Raw genomic sequence first — 21,104 nt, forward strand, 5'->3', positions numbered from 1 at the left:
ATTGATTAATGTGCCAGTTATTTTCTCTATTAATAATTTGGCCTATAAAATATGAGATAATAGTGAAAACTGCCTTTTATAATTTATATAAATGACATAAGCTTTATGTGAAGATGAACATTTGGAATATTTGGTATTTTTGTATTAAAAAACGCTTAAAACAAATAATTAAATAAATGATCTGTTCATCGTAGCTCTAAAATAAAGAACACAACACAGATACAACATTTCAGCTCTTTAAGGCAAAGTTTTGATATTTAAAACTTCATGTTCAATCATCCGAAGCAGAGATTCAAGCACACAAACACACGAGTGCTTCTTGAAGCAGCAGCGGAATACTTATGAACAATTTGTCTTCATAAATAAAATAATTAAAAACAGTTTTCATGATATTTTCACAGTCTGTTTTCCAGCGTTCTGTCCTCTGTGGTCAGGGTGCGCTGGCGTTCATCTTGTCCTGACAGCTTTCCCAGAAGTTCAGCAGTCTGTTGTCCTTGTTGACGCAGAAGTCGCTGAAGTCTCTGAGCAGGCGGTCGGCGAGCCTCTCGTCCCCCAGCACGCCCGTCCTCCAGGCTTTGGTCAGCATGGTGTTGTAGGCCCAGTAGTAGCCGGCCCTCTCCTCCCCTCCGAACGGCCCCCCCTGGCTGTTGGAGGTGGTGGAGTTCCTGCGCCGTCGCTGCTGCCCGCTGTATTTCCTCTTGGAGTACGGCAGCTGCAGGAAGACGGTGCCTGATGGAAGAGAGGAGACGGTTGAAGCTTCCAGAAGATGTGCCTGTGTGTGTGGGTTATTTTTTTTTAAAGCTGCGATGTGACAAACCTGTAACGTGGATGTACTGAGGCTTGTTCTCAGAGGGGAAATTAAAAGAAGAAGCAGAAAACTTGTCGTGCACGAAGCCAAATCTGTCCAAAAGAACACAAATGTCACCAAACTGTAACTCTAACATTTAAAGGATTCTCTATAACATAAAAAAAAAAAAACATAAAACATGAACCACCTGTAGAGTATGGCTTCTTGAAATAGCTGCATCCTGTCCCAGTACGTCTCGGGTTCGAAACCTGTTTGATGAGAGGAAACAGAATGAGCTTCAGCATCACACACATGAGAGTAGCGAGAGAGAGAGAGAGAGTTTCCGTACCTTCAAACAGGTTGTCGCTGCCGTTCTTCAGCAGGCAGTGGACGTTCAGAGGGATGAAGAGTTGGACTCTGAGGGGATCTCCGTACAGGTAAGACGTCAGAGCGAAGGGAACCTCCAGCACGGGGACCAACAGGAAGCCGCAGGACGCCGCTTTCCTGTGCCAGCCTTGAACCTTGACAGATAATAAAAGGTTAAAAGGTGGCAGCTGAGAGTGAAACCTGACTTCTTCCTTCCTCTTATAAAGTTCACATGAGGACAGCAACCATGCAGAAGACTTCCTCAGTCTCTTTATGAAAAGTCAAAATCTTCCCTAAAAGTTCAAATTCTATCTGATGGAGAATCTTTGTATTATAATGTGTCCTTGTGTGTGTGTTGTACTGGTTCTTCTCAGAACCAGTTCTTTGTTTCCTTAATACTTTCTGTCATAATAGATCCAACTCATGTTTATCATTTGGCAACATCTTCTAATGCTTCTCTCTTTGTTTCCTCAACCGCACGCTGGCAGATTGTTCCAAAAGTTTTACAATAGAAGTGTTTCCTGTTTCCTGTTCTGGGGATGTTGGGTGTGTCAGTTAAAGTATGAAGTCTACTCAAGAGTGAGAACATGTCAGAAGCAGCTTGTATTTACCATCTCAAAGAGCACCGCGGCGGTGACGGCCATCCAGTGCAGCTTGATCTCGAAGGCGGCGTTGAGGGAGAAGTTGCCGTGGTAATAGCAGCTGCACCACTCGGTCCTGTCGCTGCGGTTGTTCACGTCCACGTCCAGAGTGACCGTCTTCTGCTCGGGGACTGTAGCAGCTGGAGGACAGATGGAGGGAGGGAGGGAGGGAGGGAGGGAGGGAGGTGGAGAGACAAACAGACAAGGAGGCAAAGGAAGCAGAAGGAGAGAGATGGATGGAATGATGGGCGGAGCAGATGGAGGAGTGAGAGCAGAGGTGCTTAGCATGGATGGAGATGTTGAGATATTTACTGACCCTCTAAAAGTCGTCAATCTGTTCTAAAGAATAATGGACTATATAGATATATAGATCATCAATGTTATTGATACTAATTAGATAAGTTCACTTCTATAATTTACTGTTATTATTCCTGTTATGTTTTTGATAACTTTATTTTTAAAACTGTGAGACTTAGAACATAGATTTGTTCAAAACTCTTAAAAAACAATGGAAGGCATCCTAACTGGCAACTGGTGATAATTTCCATTATTGATAAATCTGCAGAGCAGTAACTAATACATTAATTATTTTGTCAATAAAATTCAAAATATCAGTGAAAAATTACTTTGTTCAAACTGCTTCCTGTAGTTGATCAAAAATCCATAACCCCAAAGATACTCAACCCAAGTTTATCAGATATGATAATTGTAAATGAATGATATTGTCAATTTCCCCACCGTGGGAATAATAAAGGAATATCTTATGACAACAAAGAGCAACATCTGAGAAGCTGTAACCAGCAAATGTTTGTCATATTAGCTTAAAAAGTGACTCATCAATTACTGGATTATTTATATAGTTGCTATTTCAATTCAAGTTGATTGACTAATACATCAATTAAATATAGATCCAGATAAAAAAACATCAGTCACTATATTCTTATCTGAATTTTTAACTCAAATTAGCCTCAGACATTTAAATCCAGCGCTGGTAGAGTTCAGTGTTTGCAGAGATGCCTTCATCATATGAAGGGTCATGTTTTTCTAGAATGACCTACATCATTAAATATATGTCATGTGATTTAGTTCCCCTTCTCATTAAAAATATAAGAGGTGTATTATATTTATTCTTATTTATTTAGATTTTGTTCCTCTGATTTATGTTTTCATGTCTTATTCATGTCGTCTCGAGTACGGTTGTAACCATGGAAACCTTTCCCATCACTATGTAAAATCCCACATAAAGTAGAAGCGGCATTATTATAACACATAAATGCAGTTAGACATGAATGATTCCAGCATCGTGACTCCAGGAAAGCAGCGAAGGTGTCCGATGTGTCGCATAGCAAACTGAGAAAAAGCCTTAATGTTGCTTAAATGATGAAGAAGCAAGCTGAGGTCAAAGGTCGCGTGAAGTAAGAATCCGGATGAAGCGGGCTGCACTGTCACCGCCTGCTGTGTAGTGACAGTGCTTCATGTTGGAAGCTGGCAGGAGAGCGACAGGTGAGGACATTTCACACCACAGCACTGCTCAACCACAGCCACTAAAAAACACCACAGCATGCACCCAAACACCACAGCTACTACTAAATCTGCTGCTACACACTCACCACGCGACATGCACTGATTGGACGGTGGAGGTGACAATTTGATGACATCAGACTCATGGACTGATGACTACAACTACAGGCACTCTGCATGCTCTACACAGCAGCACATCTACTGTACAGTCCACTGTCAGGAGAGCCGAGTCCACTATGTCAGTGTCACACAGTAAATAGATGAAGATGATGATGATGGTGGTGGTGATGATGTCATGAAATGTTGAAGGCAGTTCTGTTGAGAAGGTGTTGGGTGGTTTATCTGGTGGTTATGTACATCATCCAGGCTTCAATATTTTTGGTTTCTTTTCTTTTTTGTTGTTGTTCTAATGTGTGTTTGGATTTTTTTTGAATATCTAAAATGCAATATTGGATTTTAAAAAACACAATTTGATGCAAAAACACTCTTTCAATCATAATCTTTTTTTTTTGGTGAAAACTGCTACAAACCAAAAACAATGAGCCTGATGTAAATGAGGATGAATGTTGTATGAAAGCTCAAGGGCTCATTTGAAGGTACTTCCTGGGTCATGTGACAGGTAGATATTAGCCACCCCACTGCCATTCTGCATGACAGAACTAAGTAAGATTTGTTTGTATTTTTAGTTTCTATGTCACTGACCCAGAGCCCTGAAACAAATGCACCCCCTGCTCTGTGTGACACTTCAACGCTGGACTCAAAAAACCACCTGAAGTAGACTTAAGTAAGATGTGCATCAGACTGGATGAGGTGAGGAAGGAGGGGTGTCTCCTCTGCGGTGTGGGCTGGGGACGGAGGGTCGGGCTGGGTGTACCTAGCAGTGCGGCGGCCTGGCTGCGTCCTCCAAAGCTGCGGCTGAAGGAGCTGTGCCTACTTGCGTAGGAGGCCGGCCGGCTGGGCAGCCAGGGCAGGAGGAAGGCCGGGAGGTCGCAGGGTCGCCTCTCCTCCAGCACGAAGGCCACCTCGAACCACTTCCTCTGGAACAGGGCGAAGTCCTCCAGAGCTGCGGTTGACCAGCCACCGGCCGCCGAGGGGGGGAGCGGTGAGGAGGGAACTGAAGGGAGAGTGAGTAAATGTGTTATTCATATTTATTGTGAGTGAAAAACATGAACTGAGCAGAAAGCATAGACCCGTAAGGCCACTGTGTGCATTTATTTTAAATTCACCATCCTTCTCTCCTACTATCCTGTAGAAGTAGAACCCGTAGACGAAGGTGCGCATGGCGTCACCGGAGGCGTGAGTCACCAAACCTTCATCCAGCATCTTCTACACAGACAAACACACACAGACAGACAGCAGGCTAAGAGATGCATACAAGCATTAAACACATTTACACTGTACTAAAGCATGGCTGTAAACACACCACTGTGTAATACAACATTTCCTATAAAGTGCTTCCTTACTGATGCAGGAAACTGCTAAAAAAAACATATTATAAACTAGATTTCTGTATTATGAATTTTTGATAATAGCCCTCCTGTTGTCCTCGGGTAAAATTTTAACCCAGGAGGATTCATTTAAATGAGGCCTATTGAGCATCATTTCCAAATAAGTTGGAATGAAGTTGGCTAAAAAGGTCTCACACAGAATTGGGTGATAATGTGTGACTTATACTTATACTGATCTGGTGGGATTCAGTGAGACTGACTTTTCATGAATTCTTTCTAAAACCTTTTCTAACATCCTGATGAAAGAAAAGTGGGAAGTAAAGAAGAAAAGATATATTTGCAGACAGACAGACAGACAGACAGACAGGCAGCTCTTACCTGCATGACATCCACAGCCATGCCCTGTGTGACCACACCTTCCACGTTGTTGACCAGCCAATGAACAACCTCAGCACTGATGAAGCAGTTGAGGGGCAGACCCTTCTGCTCTGGGAGCAGCTGTACACCTGTCCTGTAACATCACACAGCACACACACACCTGTTTAATAAAACCAACATTACTCGATGCCTGAAGGCTTGAAACAAAAACCCAAAAAGCCATTTTATTTTAAAACTAAATCAATCTTACGTGGGATGTTTGATGGCCTCCAGGATCTCCATCAGTGTTGAGGAAGAGGACAGAGAAAGAGCTCCTGCTGCAGACTGAGCACTGTGAACACATCACTGATCAGAGTGCTGAACCACAGGATGCTGATTAAACACATTATCATACTAGAGCTGTTCTCACTGAGGTCCGCGAAAACAACAGGAATTATGACATGATAAATAGTTATTGGTACATTTTAACACTGTAAATTTTAACACTGTAAAACACTGTTAGACATTAACCCTAATCTCATTAGAGCCAAAGAAACAAAAAACACCTTAAAAACTAAGACATTTGATGACTCATCTTCATGTGACCGAGAATACAATGAAATATTTCAACTTTCTAAAAAAATGAACACACTCTCTCTGCATTCTGAAAGCTTCATTAAGGATTAAACACCAGTTTATTAATGGCTGATGAGGTATTCATGAATGATTCGTTGTTCTGAAATTATGTATAGAGACTAATTATTAAGGGATGCTGTGAAATGCCTGAATATGAACAGTATGCAAGGGTTAAATTAATATCTCCTTCTTTTTATGTGCTTCAAGTGTTCTTCTCCATTACTCAGAGCATCCCTGCAGTAGCCATTGTGAGGTGTTACTGTACCTGGTGTCTGTGCTGCTGCTGCTGGCTGCAGTCTCTCCTGAAGGCTGTGCTGTTGCTCCAGCTGTCACTCCTCCCTGGACTCCTTTATCTGCAGCCTCACTGGCTTCGGCAAGCAGCTACACAGTTAAAGCATTTCTTTAAATGAGCTGTTTCACACCGTGTGTTTTAAAGGTTTCCCAAGATAACAAAAAAAAAGTACATTTTCTGACTTACATCTAGTAGTATCCAGCCATACATACAGAGGGTTTTATTAGTTAGATTAGATTTCTGTCCACACAGCGGTAGTGGGTAAGAGTACTTTGGTGTCAGCATCAACACCTTTTTTCCAGAAAGTTTGCTATACAATTTTTTTTTAACACATTCCATCCACCTCCATTGAATTAAGGTGGAGGCAGAAATCTCAAGAAACAGATATCTCAAAACCTGGACCAGTAAAACCAAAGCAATCTGCGTGGATACAGACTAGTAGTGATAAGTGAGAAAATGTACAGGATTTCTTTTGTAATTTGGGTGATCTTTTACCAACACATTCCTGTCCTCAGATGTCATGCGTGGAGACAGACGTGGGTCTCGAAGGTTTTAGAGTCCAGTTGTGGTACAGTACATGTTAGTAACACTGGGATCACACTATCTAATTGAACTATTTAGATTGTAGCTATATGAATAGCAGCAAAGATGCTTCCTCTATTCTGTTTGGGGCTGATAAACACATGCTTCTCACCCACCTACAGCCATGCTTTAGTGATATCCTGTTGGATAACACAGATATAGAATGATTCTGTCTCAACATTGAGAATACTGCTAATATATATGTAAAGAATAACAAGTACTGCAATCTTTGCTTTGAATACAGAGCCAGATTTTGCTAGAATGTTTGCATGACATTTAAAGTTTAGATGGTAAAACTATAACAATAAATCTCACTGAGTACTAAAACATAATGGATTAACTGTGATCCCTGTTTGTTAGAGTGGATAGTGTTACTACCTACCAGCAGGCACTACAGTACAAGGAATAAAGTACAAAGTCAATAAAAGTGAAAACTGGAGCACTGCAAGTCAAAAGTCATGCGTTTGTGCACAGCATGCTCATGCAGTAATGCGGAAGGATTTAAAAGGAACTACAGTAGACACAGAGACACACACACACACACACACACACAGAGCTTCAGCGATGGCCCGGGAACCTCATTACTGACCTGAGAGTGATAGATGTAGGAGGAGCGAGGGCTACGTATAAAATCCAAAATAAAGGCAGCGTCCTGTCAGCGTACAGGGAGATCATGAGCCCAGGATCAAACACCCAAAAGCCCAGCATGGGGAACAGAACAGAGGCATGGAGAAAATGCAGATGGAAGGAGAGAAACAAGAGCAAAAAGCCCCTCACCGAAGCACCAGCAAAGAATAACCATTTCATCAAAGTATTTGATGCTGATAAAATAAAGTAAATAAAAAATTGCAAAAGCTGAATGCCTGAAGCAACTTATTCTGATCCACACACACAGAACAGAGGCTCACCTTGCGTGGACTGTCTACGTATGACGGAGCCGTGGCAACATTTGAGGGGTCGCTGATGGCTGCTGAGGGCTTCACCTGCTGCTGCTGCTGCTGCTGCTGCTGCTCCTCCAGTGTCCTGATGGGAAAACAGAGAGAATGCATTGAAGGTGCAATATATGCGATGCAAACTATACATGATGTCCTGCAGTCACAGTAGGAGAAACACTAACTTCTGGTTCTGCTCCATCTCCAGCAGGGCTGATAAAGCTGATGTGCCTTTCTTGCCTTGCGGGGGCGCTACAGGCTCTGTAGGATACTGAGGGAGAGGACTGGTGACCTGCAGTCCTTTCATCGGTGTACCCTTCTGCTGTGTGGAGGAGAGAGGGAGAGAGTCCAAAATTAAGCTATACTTAAAAGGTGCAGTGTGTAGAATTTTGTGGCATCTAGCGGAGAATCAGACTTGGCAGAAATGTAATATAATATTCATTAGTATGTTTTAATTACTGTAGACCTGAAAATAAGAATTATTGTGTTTTCGTTAGCTTAGAATGAGCCCTTTATATCTACATAAGGAGTCCCCTTCCACAGAGCCTGCCATGTTTCTACAGTAGCCGAGAATGGACAAACCAAACAGTGGCTCTAAGGGGGCCTTTTGTGTTTTTCTCAAGTTTGATGGCCACCATAAGTTCTCCTACATGTTTGGGAGGGTGTGGGGGGTTGGGTGGGGTATGGTATTCAGTTTATTGCAATCTACAACCTCACCACTAGATGCCACTAAATCCTAGACACTGCTCCTTTAAGTCCTCAAAAAGAGCACAATTTAATAAATGTAACATCATAATTCCCAATGCAGAAGACAATTCTATCATTTGGAAATTGCATTGCTGCCTTTGTGATAAGTAAGGTTTGATTTCAGGCAGCAGCAGTGACATAGTTTAGACAAATAGTTAAGTAGATTTTCATACAGTGGTCACACAAACTAATCATCCATCAAAAAACCTTTGTGATGCTTTGGAAAATGGTATGGTGCTAAAGATGTTTGTAATTTGGAAGTTCAAGTAGTGAAAAGGAAGCCATCAAAAAAGTATAAAAAAGTATTCAGACCCTTTACTTGTGTAAAAGTGTCAATGCAGTGATGTTCTGAATTCAAAATCTGAAATACTTTTTTACAGTAGTGTAGTAGAAGAACAAAGTAGCTGACAACTATTTAGGTAATTGATTCATAATTTCAATCATTTTTATTGAATATCATCTTTTGGTTTTGAAATGACTGTCAGATAAGACAAGGACTGTGAAGACACTGTACTGGGCTCAAGGTAATTATTAGGAAGTTATAATTAGGAAATCATATTTTACACAATGGAGAAAACAAACTAGGAGAGTCTCACTCTGATGATCCTGTCGGAGCGATGCCGCCGTCGAATGCGGTTCAGGCCCTCCAGGAAGCGGATGAAGCCATCCAGCAGCACCTCTCCGCTGCCACTCATTCCAGCGTTTGCTCCCTCTCCGTAAACATCCCAGTGCCCCTCCCCGTCCGCCACCCGCCGAGCCCCTCCGGCCGGCAGCAAGAGGAAGCGAGTCCTCCAGAACTTCAGAGAGTCGATCAAACTGTGGAGGCAGAATACTCATTTTATTATAGTTTCCTTTCAGACATATAACACATTGCAACTATTATATATATAACAGTGTAAACTAGTAAACAGTAGATTACTGGGGAAAAAACCTGAATGAATATATGATGTCTTTGTGTGTGTGTGTGTGTGTGTGTGTGTGTATGTGTGTACCTGAAGTCCTCAGAGCCAGCAGAGCAGATGTACTGGTCCAGGTAGTTCCACTTGTATTCCTCCAGTCTCTCGTGGCCAAACTCCACCCAGCAGGACACAAACTGAGCATCAGAATGTGGAGGACACAGGCTGTAGCTGTACTGGATCTGAGCCGACTCATACGGGTACCTGAAACACACAAAAACAAACACACGGTCATTAGAAAACAGGAAGTTAATTCTCCACACTTCTCTTAACTTCTCTGTGGAAATGTCAGGTTCATCATTGCATAGGAGCAGAATATGTCTTATCTGGATACTCACTTTGGCAGGTAGCGAGTAACAGTGATGATCTTGTCTTTAAGGCAAACTTTATGGAAGGTGCGGCCCATACTGAGCCAGTAAACTGTCTCCTCTTCCTCTGCTCGACGAAGAGACACCAGACCTGAAGACACAAGCAGACAGAGGACACATGCAGTCAGCACAGGTCTGTTGATCTTATATATTATGTATAGATTGTATCAAATACTGAAACTAGTACTTATATTTATCATGTAGATATAAGAACACAGTGGGCAATCTAAAGCAGTTTTTGATTTAAATAAATATACACACAAAATAATATAAACATATGTATATATTATGAAGCATTAATTCACCTCTGGAGTAAAGAGGGCTGCTGCCCAGCGGTGTGGCCACAGCAGGTTGTGGTTTCCTGTTATTTGGCTGGACAATGATCTGGTAGCCCTGCATCAACCTCTGACAGATAAACTCCTCAAACACCTGAGTGGCATTCATCACTGGACCTTCATCTTCACGCCTGAGAAAGACAGAAGAAGCGAAAGAACTTAAATAAAACATAGAAGCCTATTTCCAGTATTTTGTGACATGCAGTATGCTTTGTTTCACAGGAAATGACATGCAGGGCAATAGCTCTACAAAAGCAGGATTGGAGACCACTACTGTAAGGACATGTCTACTGGAAATAATCAGTACTTTTGTTAATTTCTGTTGGGAAAAAAGGCCCAGAATCAAAGTCTATGTCACCTCTCCAGGTCGCTGTGTGGCAGCAGGTCGTAGCAGCCTTCAGTGTAGTCATTCTGCAGCGTCTGGCGGTCGGGGAAGTAGTCGGTGGTGAGGGGCAGGCAGGCCGGTGTGGTCAGAGACTTCCAGTCCACCCCAACTGTGCAGCAGAAGCTGGGCACTGTCGGGGGTGCAGACAGCAGCAGGGCTTCAGGAGCACCCACACACACACACACATACACACACACGCACACACACAAATCCCCACAACAAATACAAATGCATGTACCCAGAGTGAAGTGGTACATGTATGTGGGGGGAGGGGGGGGGGGGGGCAGGGATGAGTATATAGAAAAGAAAATAAAGCACAGTAGGGTGATATTTAAACAAAGGAGTGAAGAGGAGAAAGAATACAAAAAAGGTGGAAAAGACAAAATGAAGAGACAAACAGATATAGAAGAAAAAAAGGGAAAGAAGAAGAGAGAAGAGGGGAAGAGAAAAAACAAGGAAAAGTGTTACTTTGACTGGCTTTGTTGCCCCTGCTGGTGATTCCTGAGGGGGCGGGGGTGTTTGTGGTTGTGGAGCAGTGATCAAACATGCAAATTGTGGCTGTGACAGTCAGTTTGTGATCAGCGTTGCTCAAAAAGCAAGCGAAACGTGTGTCCTGAGCTCAGCGAAGGTGTTGAGCGGTGACTCAGCGGATATAGGTAGAGAAATCACATCATGCAGGAACATAGAGATGGTGAGCAAAGTCCCAAAAATATTGTGTGAAAGAGAAAGATTTACAATCGAGAGATATAGAATAACACTCTCCACACCGCCATGCAGCAATGACATCTACGTAAAGACTTGTTGAATGCAATAATTATGAGAAGGCTAATTAATTAGAGGAATTCTAAGACTATGTTTCAATCATACGACAGGAGGAGGCCCAGAGAAAGAGATAGCAGAGGAGTAAGACAGTGAAAGAGAGGATACAGAGGAGAAGAGGAGAGGAGGAGAGGAGGAGAGGGTAACCCCAGTACCACATGACCTGTACGAGTCGTTAATACCTGTGACCCCTGGAGACAGGACGGCCAGTGGAGAACCCTGCCTGCCAAAGCTGAATAAACCCTCACAGGTTAAAAGGCACCTCTGAAGGTTTATTGCGATCATCGGTTTGGTGATTAATGAGATTCAGTATCAACCCAGTCCTGAGGTACGGCTACATGACAGTTTGCGAACGTATCAATACGTCAATCAGATAAGTGTATTTGTTACGTCTTTGTTTTTCGTAAGGGGCGAGGTGGACTCACTTGGATCGGCACCACCGACGGAGACGTCTTCGAATGAGGAGCCGCGGTTGGTCAGAGTTCCTGTGCAGGGATCACAATTCAAAACATCATAATTTATTTTCCTGGCTGTTTATTTTTAGCTGATGAAGAGAGAGAAAAAAGAATCGACCATCTTTTCAAGTTGACTACCTTATTATCAAGAAGAAGTAGGCAAAAAAAAGAAAAGAAAAAGGTAATTATGACACATTTATAGACTTCCCTACAATGTGTGGAACTCAAGTCCAACCCATTGGTTCCTAACAAATATGTAAATCTTTAAAGATGGCTCACAAATATGTAGTTTTATTTGTTGAAGGCTAAATAACTTCCTTAAAACTGCTGGACACTGCAGTTTTTAGCAAATGTTACTTTTTAATAGTGCATTTGTTAAGAACTATTTACTGCAGTGGATGAATACACATTTGGTGCTCTAGTGAGTATTCCTGTCAGTAGGATGGTGTGTGTGGGATTGACTTAAATAAATGAATTGTGTGTTTATGGTATAATGAAAGAAGATGTCACCCAGTGCAAAAGTGTGGCTGTTAGTTTTGGTCTTTTCATGGGATTTAGGATTTTCATGGGATTTAGGGGGAAACTGTTTTTGAGTGTGCATATCACCACTACTGTTGCTCCTCGGACTTCCAGTGTACTCTTCCATCCCTCCACCACCAATGTAAAGGCCGTTCTCTGCTGTTTGGCGTGAGGTTGTTCGCCTTAAGTTGAGAGATAAATAACAGGTATTACTCTCAGTCAGTCATTCTTTACAAAGCAAATGTTTGTCCTTTGTGGTAGGTGTGTCTGACCTTCCGCTGGCCTCATGATAGGCCAGCTCCAGCAGCTCGGCGGATGTGTGGGCAGGGTCTCTCTGCTGGCTGCCCTGCAGTTCAGCCATGTTCTGTCTGGTCTGGTGATGGATTTGAATAGCCTCTCCAGAAGTACCTGAGGAACAACAGTGACACATACAGTTTGATGCTGGGATGTATGCCAGTAACATAGCTACTCTCTCTTAAGTTAATTACATTTTGAACAGTTATAATTAGGCAATCCAGTTGAGCTGTAGCAGCAGCATACATGTTTTTCAGCTAAGGCAACCAACTCACACCTTAACTAGTTCCCAAAGGTTCCTGAGTGCATGACATGTTTTGTGGCTGATTGTGTGTCACCTTACCGACAGGGAAGGTGTGCATCCAGCGCCGGCGGTTGGAGGTGAGCTTCATGGGCATCCTGGATGGAGTGAAGGGGTTTATGAGCGCTCTCTGAGGGGTGTAACCTCCTGGCCGGATGTGCAGGGTCGACTCAGCGCTTCCCACCGTGAACCTTCCTGGGGCGCTGGAGTCCCGCTGAGAGTCCATCATCTTCTCCAACAGCTCTGAACAACAGAAGAACAAATCAACACAACAGGAATGTGACGGAGAAAGGAAAGGGATGCACTTTATCACATCTTCTTATAGGTGTTGTTCCTTAGGGCTACCTCTGGTGCTCGTGTATCCCAGAGAACTGCTGACTTCATATTGGGCAGCGGGCATCCTGGGTATCAGCAGCATGTTGGACACGGGGCCCAGACTATCATCAGAGGCCAGGCTACGCTGCTCATCAGGACCTCCGGAGCGAACAGGAGGGGACGCACCAATGCCTACGCTGACGTCCACTGAGCCCCAGCTCTTCCTCCCGCTCGTCTCTTTGTCTCGAACCATCCTAAAAAAAACACGCTCGGTTCAACAGGACTTAACAGAAATGATACATCTGTCCACTGCTTTGTGTGATATGCTGTGCAAGCAGATACCTGAAGTTGGTACTTCTCTGAATTCTTGAAGGACCGGGAAGCCTGAACACCTGAGCATCGTAGGCGTCGTAGTCCACCTGTATCGGCAGGCTGTTGTCTGAGTCCTTTGGTGAACAGAGACCTGGAAGAAGTCACGAATAGGAGGGTTGAGGTACATTAGGAAGCCATTATCAGATCATGCTTCAAGAGATAAAAAGAACCCAGAGAGACATTGTCACAACTTACTGTGGTCTTTGCTGCTCTTGAATTTTTCAGCATGAAGCTAAAAAAAAAAAGGTAATTTTACAGAGATGTTAAATTGCCTTTCAGAACATTACGTCCTACAATAATGTAATGAATGTGCGATTGTACCTTACGGCCAGCCAGTTTGATTCGAGGGGTGAAGGAACTGAAAGAGTTTTGACTTTTGGAAGTGTAGAAGCTGCAGGAATAAACAGAAAATATGTTCAACCATGATGATTTATTAACTCCATATGTAAAGCTCATGCTTCGAGTATGTTGTCTTGCCTGTGGTTGATCCAGTGAGGGAGGTTGTAGTCGTCTCCCACACGAGAGTCTCCGGTTATCGTCCTATTGTGGAGCTACAGAGTAAATGTTAAGAGATCGTCAGTGATTATGAACACACATACTGGCCTGATGCACCCATTACACCCAATACACGGTGTGGATGTGTTACCTTGAATAATGGTACTGCGTGCAATGGCTGCTCCCCCATACACACCAAGTCTACACCAATACCTATATAGGAAATAACATTGACGTTATTAACATGATAGTAGTGATGAGCAGTCAACACTTTAGCATGGCAGCTTGTTTCACTCTTAAATATAAATCTTCAATCACATTATGTTGCGACTCATGAAATGTCACATAAATACCAACCGTGAAGTTAAAACACATGATCTAACAGTCAATTAGCCTAATTCATACCAATAAAGTACATTCATATTCAGCTTTTTGGACAATTGACATTTACTACCATTTACTTGACATTTATAATTATTATGCTGTAGCTTACTCAACAATGGCATTACAGATTTAATAAAAAACTATGCTTGAACCTTTATTGGATACTGCTGCTATACATGGTACATACCACCAGATGTCACTGTTGGCACTTTTAAGTCATTAAACTACAAAACTTTTTTTCACCAAACACAGTAAAAAAAAAGCCCCAAGGCTTCAAAAGGATTAATCCACCCATCACTATCAACGTGTATTTATATCACCACACTCACCGTTATCAATCATACGCTGTTTAGTGAGAATCATAAGCAGACGGTCCACTTCGAACACTCCCACCCCAGGTGTGATGACCACTGACATTTGGCCGGTGCGGTCAAAGTTACGGTTGATGTAGTGCTTGTCGAATACTGTTGGGAGACATGGTGGCTTTTAGATTCCTTTTTTTGGTCTTTCAACACAATCCGTTCTATTTATGACTTTTTTTTTTGCGTAATTGGTCAGGAGCTCATTAATGTTGCATGTTGGTAATGATTTGATTAAAAGAAACTGGAGTCTCAGTTTGTGATATTCTCACAAACAGCTCTTGGTATAAAAAATGAAAGATGTGTCTGTTTGAGGACTCGTGATTTGGACACAAAGAAAGGCATTCATTGGCCCAGGACAGCAATAAAATTTTAAAAAAGTTAAAAAGTCTGAGGCACAACCCTGCATTGCCTTCATTTAATACTTTGACTTTTATTCTATGTATGTACACATCTGTCCCACAGGACCATAAATGTTTGAAATATATTTAAAAAGGAAATGGTAGTGCCTGACTATTAAGAAACAAAATATATCAGTAAAAATGAATTACATTTACAAGTATTTACATTTAAAAAGTACAGATGTGTAACTACCAATATACTTTTAAAACTGGATATCAAAGTCAATCAACCAACACTGAACATGAATACCTGGCTTGCTCCCAGGCTTCTTCCACATGTTTGAATATCTACTAAAATATCTCAAATAGACTAATAAAAGTGAAAAGAAATGGCATTGCAGTTCGATTATCAAGCTAATGAACATCTAGTCTGGTCAGAAACATGAAGAAATAAGCTACCAAACCACATGCTGACACTACTGAAAATAAAATGTTTAATAAAAGTTTTATAACAATGTTACTACATTTCTTCTTTTACTGAGAGTAATTACACTTTAAGATTAGAATACTCACCATTGAAAGAAAGGTTAATAGCCTCCAGGTAGTTTCCTTCAGCAGAAGTGGAGTTATAACCGATAGGAAAACCATCTGGCATGAAAGTAAATTAACACAAGATTTTGGTTACAAAAGGCACCCGATCCAACGATCTATTCTCAGCCAAACGCTTAACTCATTCCCTACCTGCTTCTTTCAGCCGCACCAGGACAGGATACTGGATGAAAAGCTTCTTGATGGTGATCAGTAATGACGTCCACTCATCCCGTCTCTCATTTTGAGCCACCACCCTGATCACAAAGAAGGTGAAAGGTGTCAATCTCCTCTGTTGTCTACCCCCAAATGATAATGAGATTGAAGTAAAGTAGATGGTGTATACCTGTAGAAGTCTTCATAAAAACGTCCTTCGTGATCCTGTCTGATGGACGCTCTGAGAATTTCGGGAAATTCGTCTGAGGAAAAAGAAAAAGTCCACGTTTTAGCATTGCTGCATATGTGTCAAAGCTGAGTGTGATGTTGAAGACAGACTCACCTAATGTTTTAGCGCTGTAGAACGTACGCGAGAAGAGTACCACCGTCACTTCATGGCTGCAGTTCTTCTCCTGTTTTGAGAATAGTACAGATTGAGATTGAAATATTACTTTTGCTTAACTTTGAAAATGAGGATTAAGAGTTATGACAAAACCAGACAAAAGGAAATCACAAACCTTCCATTTGGCAAAAAGATCCGACAGGAAACCATTCACAGCCTTCTCAAAGTAGAGGTCACCTGAGATCAAAACATTAACATTAAAACATTCTCCTCCAGGGGAACGTATCAATATGATCTTCATGCCCTCAGGTCATGGATAAACATAAAATGACAAAATAAGTTTATAATAGTTCATGGTCCAACTAACCATAGATGTCAAAGTCCCACATCTCACAGCTCATTTGGATGAAGATGTAGACCATTGCAGATGTGGATCTGAAAACCACCTGTTTCACAAACATCACATGACATTATTGTCAATGCTGAAGTAACATGATGACAAATGGGAAAGTGCAACTAAAGACAGTGAGCCCTACTAACATGCTTAAACTATTACTTTAACTTATACAGTCCAAAATCACTGGTCCAATCATTTGGTGGCAGTTTAACATGTTAAGTCCAATTAATGTGTAAAACAACTAATATGCTTTCCTAACAAATATTGTTGACCAAAACTTGCCCAGTGCACTGAATTCACCATAGGATGTAGTCACCATATGTTCTTTGACATTACATCTTTAAAAATGATTATTACTTTTTACTAGTTCGTCACACTTTATTCCAGATGTAGATTTGTCAGGGTCATCCATATTTAAAATGATGGTGTTTCTTCCTTAACTAGATGACATGGGTGAGAAAGCTTGTGTTTATGTTTTACTGATTGATGTATTACTTAAATTACCTTTTTGAACCTTTTCACTGCATTTAAATAGTAATGAATTGAAATGTTAATCCTTTCATAACGTACAGTAGATATCATTTTTTATCTTGTGCATACCTTCTGTACACAAGATCATATAATGTACATACAAGATAATAACTTGTGGTATACTTTCCATACTTCAGGGGCTCTGTGGTATACTATTTAAAGCTGCAACATTTCTGTTCAGCATATTATTTTATAGACTTTTCCACACATGTTGAGAGTACAACCCTGTGGTAAATACTGACTAACTTTTAATTTTTGGTTACTTTAAAAAGGTCAAACTTATAGATTTTAAATACTGATGTATAATAGCAGACAGTCCATATGAATCACCCTACATCTTACCCTGGTGTCTTCACTGATGTAACCACACGTCACTTTCTCTCCCTTCACCCAGAGTTCACTGGCCTGAGCTCTGGAGATTGAAAAACATCATAAGCATACATGTAGTGACAAGAGAAATTCAACAAAGAAGTAGGAACTAAGTAGGAAAACATCACTACTGTACACGAGGTACACAAGGCAAAAAACCCCAACTCATTTAAAATGTCAAAATCTGCTATATTTAACCTCCAACCAGATGTCCATTTTGATTTGAATATTAAAAACTATTCATGTGTTGGCTGTTCTGACGCTGACCATTAACAGGAAAATGTGGATAAATGTTGATTTACTCCACCTTGATGTAAATGGAATGTGGAGAATAAAATGTATGCTTGGTAATCTACCTGATTCCAGCAAACTCCACCTTCTGTGTCACATAAGCACAAGTGCTCACCTGAAATGAAGAATAAAAAAGTTAAATGCTCAAATGAATGAACTACTACACATTTCAACCAGATATGTAGACTTTCGCATGGCCCACCAGACTCTTCTTCAGTCTCCACATGTCTCCTCTGCCGATGTACTGGTCCTTGAAAGTCAGCTCCACCAGGTCCAGTGTAACATCCTGTAAGGAGAAACAAAAAACAAAAAAACAATGAGATTCTGTCAGGCTGACAGACAATGGAGATGCAGAAGACTGACAGTGTTGTACCTTTGGGTCAACAATGTTAACAATGACATCCTGGTATGCACGCAGTTTGAAGGCTTGTGCTACTGTCTGGTCCACACTGATTGTCTCTGAATAAGAAGAAAATATTTATCATCGTTAGTCAATAGGAAACAATTTTAAAAAACATTGCATTTTCTGTTTCAATATTTTTTTGTCATATTAAGCACATTACATTCATTTTCTCTCCCCCCCCCCCCCTCTCTTTGTTTTTAAATATACACAATGAAGTAACTCAGTCATCTTGGAACCACGTCAACACATCAGGGCTTCTGTCACTGATCCACATTTGAACATTACATAATCATCTTGCCACATCCAACATATTCTCAACATGTACTGTATTTAACAACATGTTTTGCAGTGTCATCTAAACCCCTTGATAGAAATTAGAGGGCTCAATGTTACACTGAGACCCAACAAGTCATGAATCTTGGCTTTGGCATTAGGCCAAAATTCTATTTTTATCTTTAAAAAAAAAAAAAACTCTAATTCAAGAATAAGCCCAGAATACCTGAAAATATTTTGTTTTTCCCATGATGCATTGTATTACATTCACTGTCACACCTGGATCTGATAACTGGAGTCACATGTAAATTCTGAATGATTTAATATGGCACTTCATGAGACATTCTTTTTGCATTCAATCATGTTAATGTCCAGTTACTCCCAATTCTAATGTAGGGACTGAATATAATATCAGAGCACATGTTCATTTGTTCATTTACACCTTTTATTCTAGGAGGTGGATAGGAACACCTTACAATATAATGCAACCAAATACACTGACACCACAAAACTATCTGAAAAATCACCATAGAGTTGGGTCACCATAGCAGTTAGTTCTGCTCTCTGCTGTTGCAACAATGACTCACTCAGAGGACACAGAGATCATTCAGTGCTAATTAAATGTATCCTAATCAAATCCCCGAGCCATAAAAAACCTGCTGCTATGTAAAGTGTTACTGTGCACAGTTCATTTACCTTTCTGAAGGTCCTCTTTAAGGCTCTTAACCTGCAGCAGGAGTGGACTGGAGATTTCAAAGGAGACAATATGAGATAACGGGCTGAGTAGTGGAACGACATGTCAAACAGCAGTTTAATTAACAGTGTGCATTGTGTCCCATCATGAAAACTTGCCTGTATTCATCTGTGGGGTGTGCGATCTCGATGATATCCCTAATGCTGACTTGAGGGAAAACTTTTGAGTTGACAACCAACTCATCATCTGTTGAAATGAAGAAAAAGATGATCTCATAACAATCAAATGTCTCAAAACTGAAACATGAATTGATGCTGAAAGTGTTTGCTTACCACTGCCACCAAAACCTTTCTTGTGCAGCACAAGCTTGTATGACTTGTTAGTCTTCATGGTGAACCAGCTGAGGAACAACAATCATTAGTGACTTATGCAAGGTGCCTGCCAGACTTTTTGAAAGGACTAAGTTATGAATGTTCATTGAACCTAAAGTATTTAAAGCCATATATACAATATAAATGCTTGTATTCAATAGGATGAGCAGTTAAGGTATATTTTAGGTGGCTTATAAGCGAAAAACAAGTGAAAAATAGATCCAGCAGTACCTGAGCAGGCTCAAACTCCAGCGGCTCTATCGGTCCTGGGATGTTGACATTTGCTAACTTGCAGCTAGCTAGTTTAGTTTGTTAACTAACACTAGCCTCTGTGTAACATTGACGACGTGCAAATAAAATTCATCTATACGGCTAACGTAAGGCGGAACCGCTGTTATTTAAGGGGTATTAACAGCAGTTTATTGCTTGCGTTAGCTTGCGAGCGGTAAACTGTTATCATACATTCATGTAGCTATCATTATGGCTACCGCTGGTTGGATTGTACTTCCTCCAAAACATGGTGATGTGTGATGTGATTGGCTCGCAGCTGTTCAGAGAATGTCGTTGAAAGCAAGAGGTCTCACTCCGCTTATTTCCTAGTTCGCTTCTTTTGGGCTATTAAAACACGTATTGCTGTGTATTATAACCTAATGTACCAATACAGTTCCCTAAATTACATTCATATGTTATCATTACTTTTTTAATTAGATATATGTATGTTAAAAAAAATGCTGGTAAGAATGTAACGGGCATTGTTACTTTGTCTTATTCATCTTTGTTTAGATATCTGGACCACACATAATGTAAAACTAAGCCTTTGTATCCATTCAATTATTCAGTAGATAGGTAAGTCCTCATTAATAAGGGATACACTAGGTATTATAATTGTGAGTGTGTGCATTGCATAGCCATACCCCATAATTTGGAATATCAGACAGACATAACCATTCAGACAGTGGATTAACTACTTTATTGAGTAATAATAATAGGCATTGACCAAATACTGGTGTCATAAATGCACAGCTGCTATCATCAGCTATTGCTCCATTATGTCAAAAAGAAATCACATTATGTTATTGTACACATTGAGTTCACTGTGCTTATAGACTCATTTACACTTACTGTATATTACTTGCAAGTAAACATAAACATTTGGTTTTCCTGCTCCCAAATTGCAGCCTATAAACTTTCATTATACCTTTATCAGAGTACAACCCTCAAAAATGGGTGAAACAATATTTCACAATACTGTATAAAGAAACTAACACTTTGACAGTAGTAAATGAACTAGAAAGTATTCATACAAAGGTTTCATAAGGGGGCTGTGTTGGCTCCCAAATGAAATCTGGTCCAGGCATTACTATCCACCTTTTGAAATGATGGACATGATGGATGCTTCCTATTTTGAAGATATTGCAGAGTAGACCAAAATTACATGAGACCATACACTCAACTGACTGCAATGAGACCCACGTGTCAGATTCTACATACATATGTAACATTAATTATAACCATAGTATATTATTTTATACTGTGTTTTCTGAGAGTGGTTTCCACCTTGACAGCAATAACATCCAGGATGATTAATTGTGATGTTTTGGACTGCTATGCCATGAAAATTGTTGCATTTAAGAGATATGGCATCTGCCAAATTAAAATGCACTACTGACAGTTTCAATCC

General features: G+C 40.9%; 1 protein-coding gene across 6 annotated transcripts; it reads right to left on the minus strand.

Moving 5' to 3' along the window:
- Positions 1–222: 222 nt before the first annotated feature.
- Positions 223–19,902, minus strand: depdc5 (DEP domain containing 5, GATOR1 subcomplex subunit). 6 transcript variants are annotated; one of them, XM_062428492.1, is made up of 42 exons: positions 19,655–19,902; positions 19,385–19,452; positions 19,211–19,298; positions 19,055–19,101; positions 18,056–18,141; positions 17,885–17,968; positions 17,748–17,797; positions 17,365–17,434; positions 16,462–16,540; positions 16,270–16,331; positions 16,095–16,164; positions 15,942–16,014; positions 15,749–15,852; positions 15,581–15,655; positions 14,637–14,771; positions 14,075–14,136; positions 13,906–13,979; positions 13,750–13,819; positions 13,624–13,660; positions 13,399–13,519; positions 13,087–13,310; positions 12,784–12,984; positions 12,419–12,554; positions 12,234–12,328; positions 11,598–11,657; positions 10,327–10,483; positions 9,939–10,099; positions 9,604–9,724; positions 9,302–9,469; positions 8,906–9,125; positions 7,748–7,881; positions 7,539–7,653; positions 6,022–6,137; positions 5,392–5,472; positions 5,142–5,274; positions 4,542–4,641; positions 4,190–4,429; positions 1,765–1,934; positions 1,137–1,308; positions 996–1,056; positions 818–900; positions 223–729 (listed from the first exon to the last, which is right to left on the minus strand). In XM_062428492.1, the coding sequence occupies exons 2-42, from the start codon at positions 19,440–19,442 to the stop codon at positions 431–433; spliced, it is 4,692 nt and encodes a 1,563-aa protein (XP_062284476.1). In that variant the 5' UTR covers positions 19,443–19,452; positions 19,655–19,902; the 3' UTR covers positions 223–430. The 6 variants fall into 6 exon arrangements, with proteins under 6 accessions (XP_062284476.1, XP_062284478.1, XP_062284480.1 ...); XM_062428494.1 differs by having other exon boundaries at positions 7,539–7,643; positions 7,744–7,881; XM_062428496.1 differs by having other exon boundaries at positions 4,250–4,429; positions 7,748–7,884.
- Between the last annotated feature and the right edge of the window lie 1,202 nt (positions 19,903–21,104).

This window comes from Scomber scombrus, chromosome 11 (assembly GCF_963691925.1).
Source record: "Scomber scombrus chromosome 11, fScoSco1.1, whole genome shotgun sequence".
Lineage (NCBI taxonomy): Eukaryota > Metazoa > Chordata > Actinopteri > Scombriformes > Scombridae > Scomber > Scomber scombrus.

Excerpts from the sequence above, each read along its gene's own strand:
- depdc5 (XM_062428490.1), bottom strand. The coding sequence starts at position 19,442 with ATGAAGACTAACAAGTCATACAAGCTTGTGCTGCACAAGAAAGGTTTT. Across the intron at positions 15,656-15,748 it reads GGTGCGGCTGAAAGAAGCAG|ATGGTTTTCCTATCGGTTAT; the intron begins GTAGGGAATGAG and ends CTTTCATGCCAG. Across the intron at positions 1,935-4,189 it reads CCAGGCCGCCGCACTGCTAG|CTGCTACAGTCCCCGAGCAG; the intron begins GTACACCCAGCC and ends TCTGTCCTCCAG.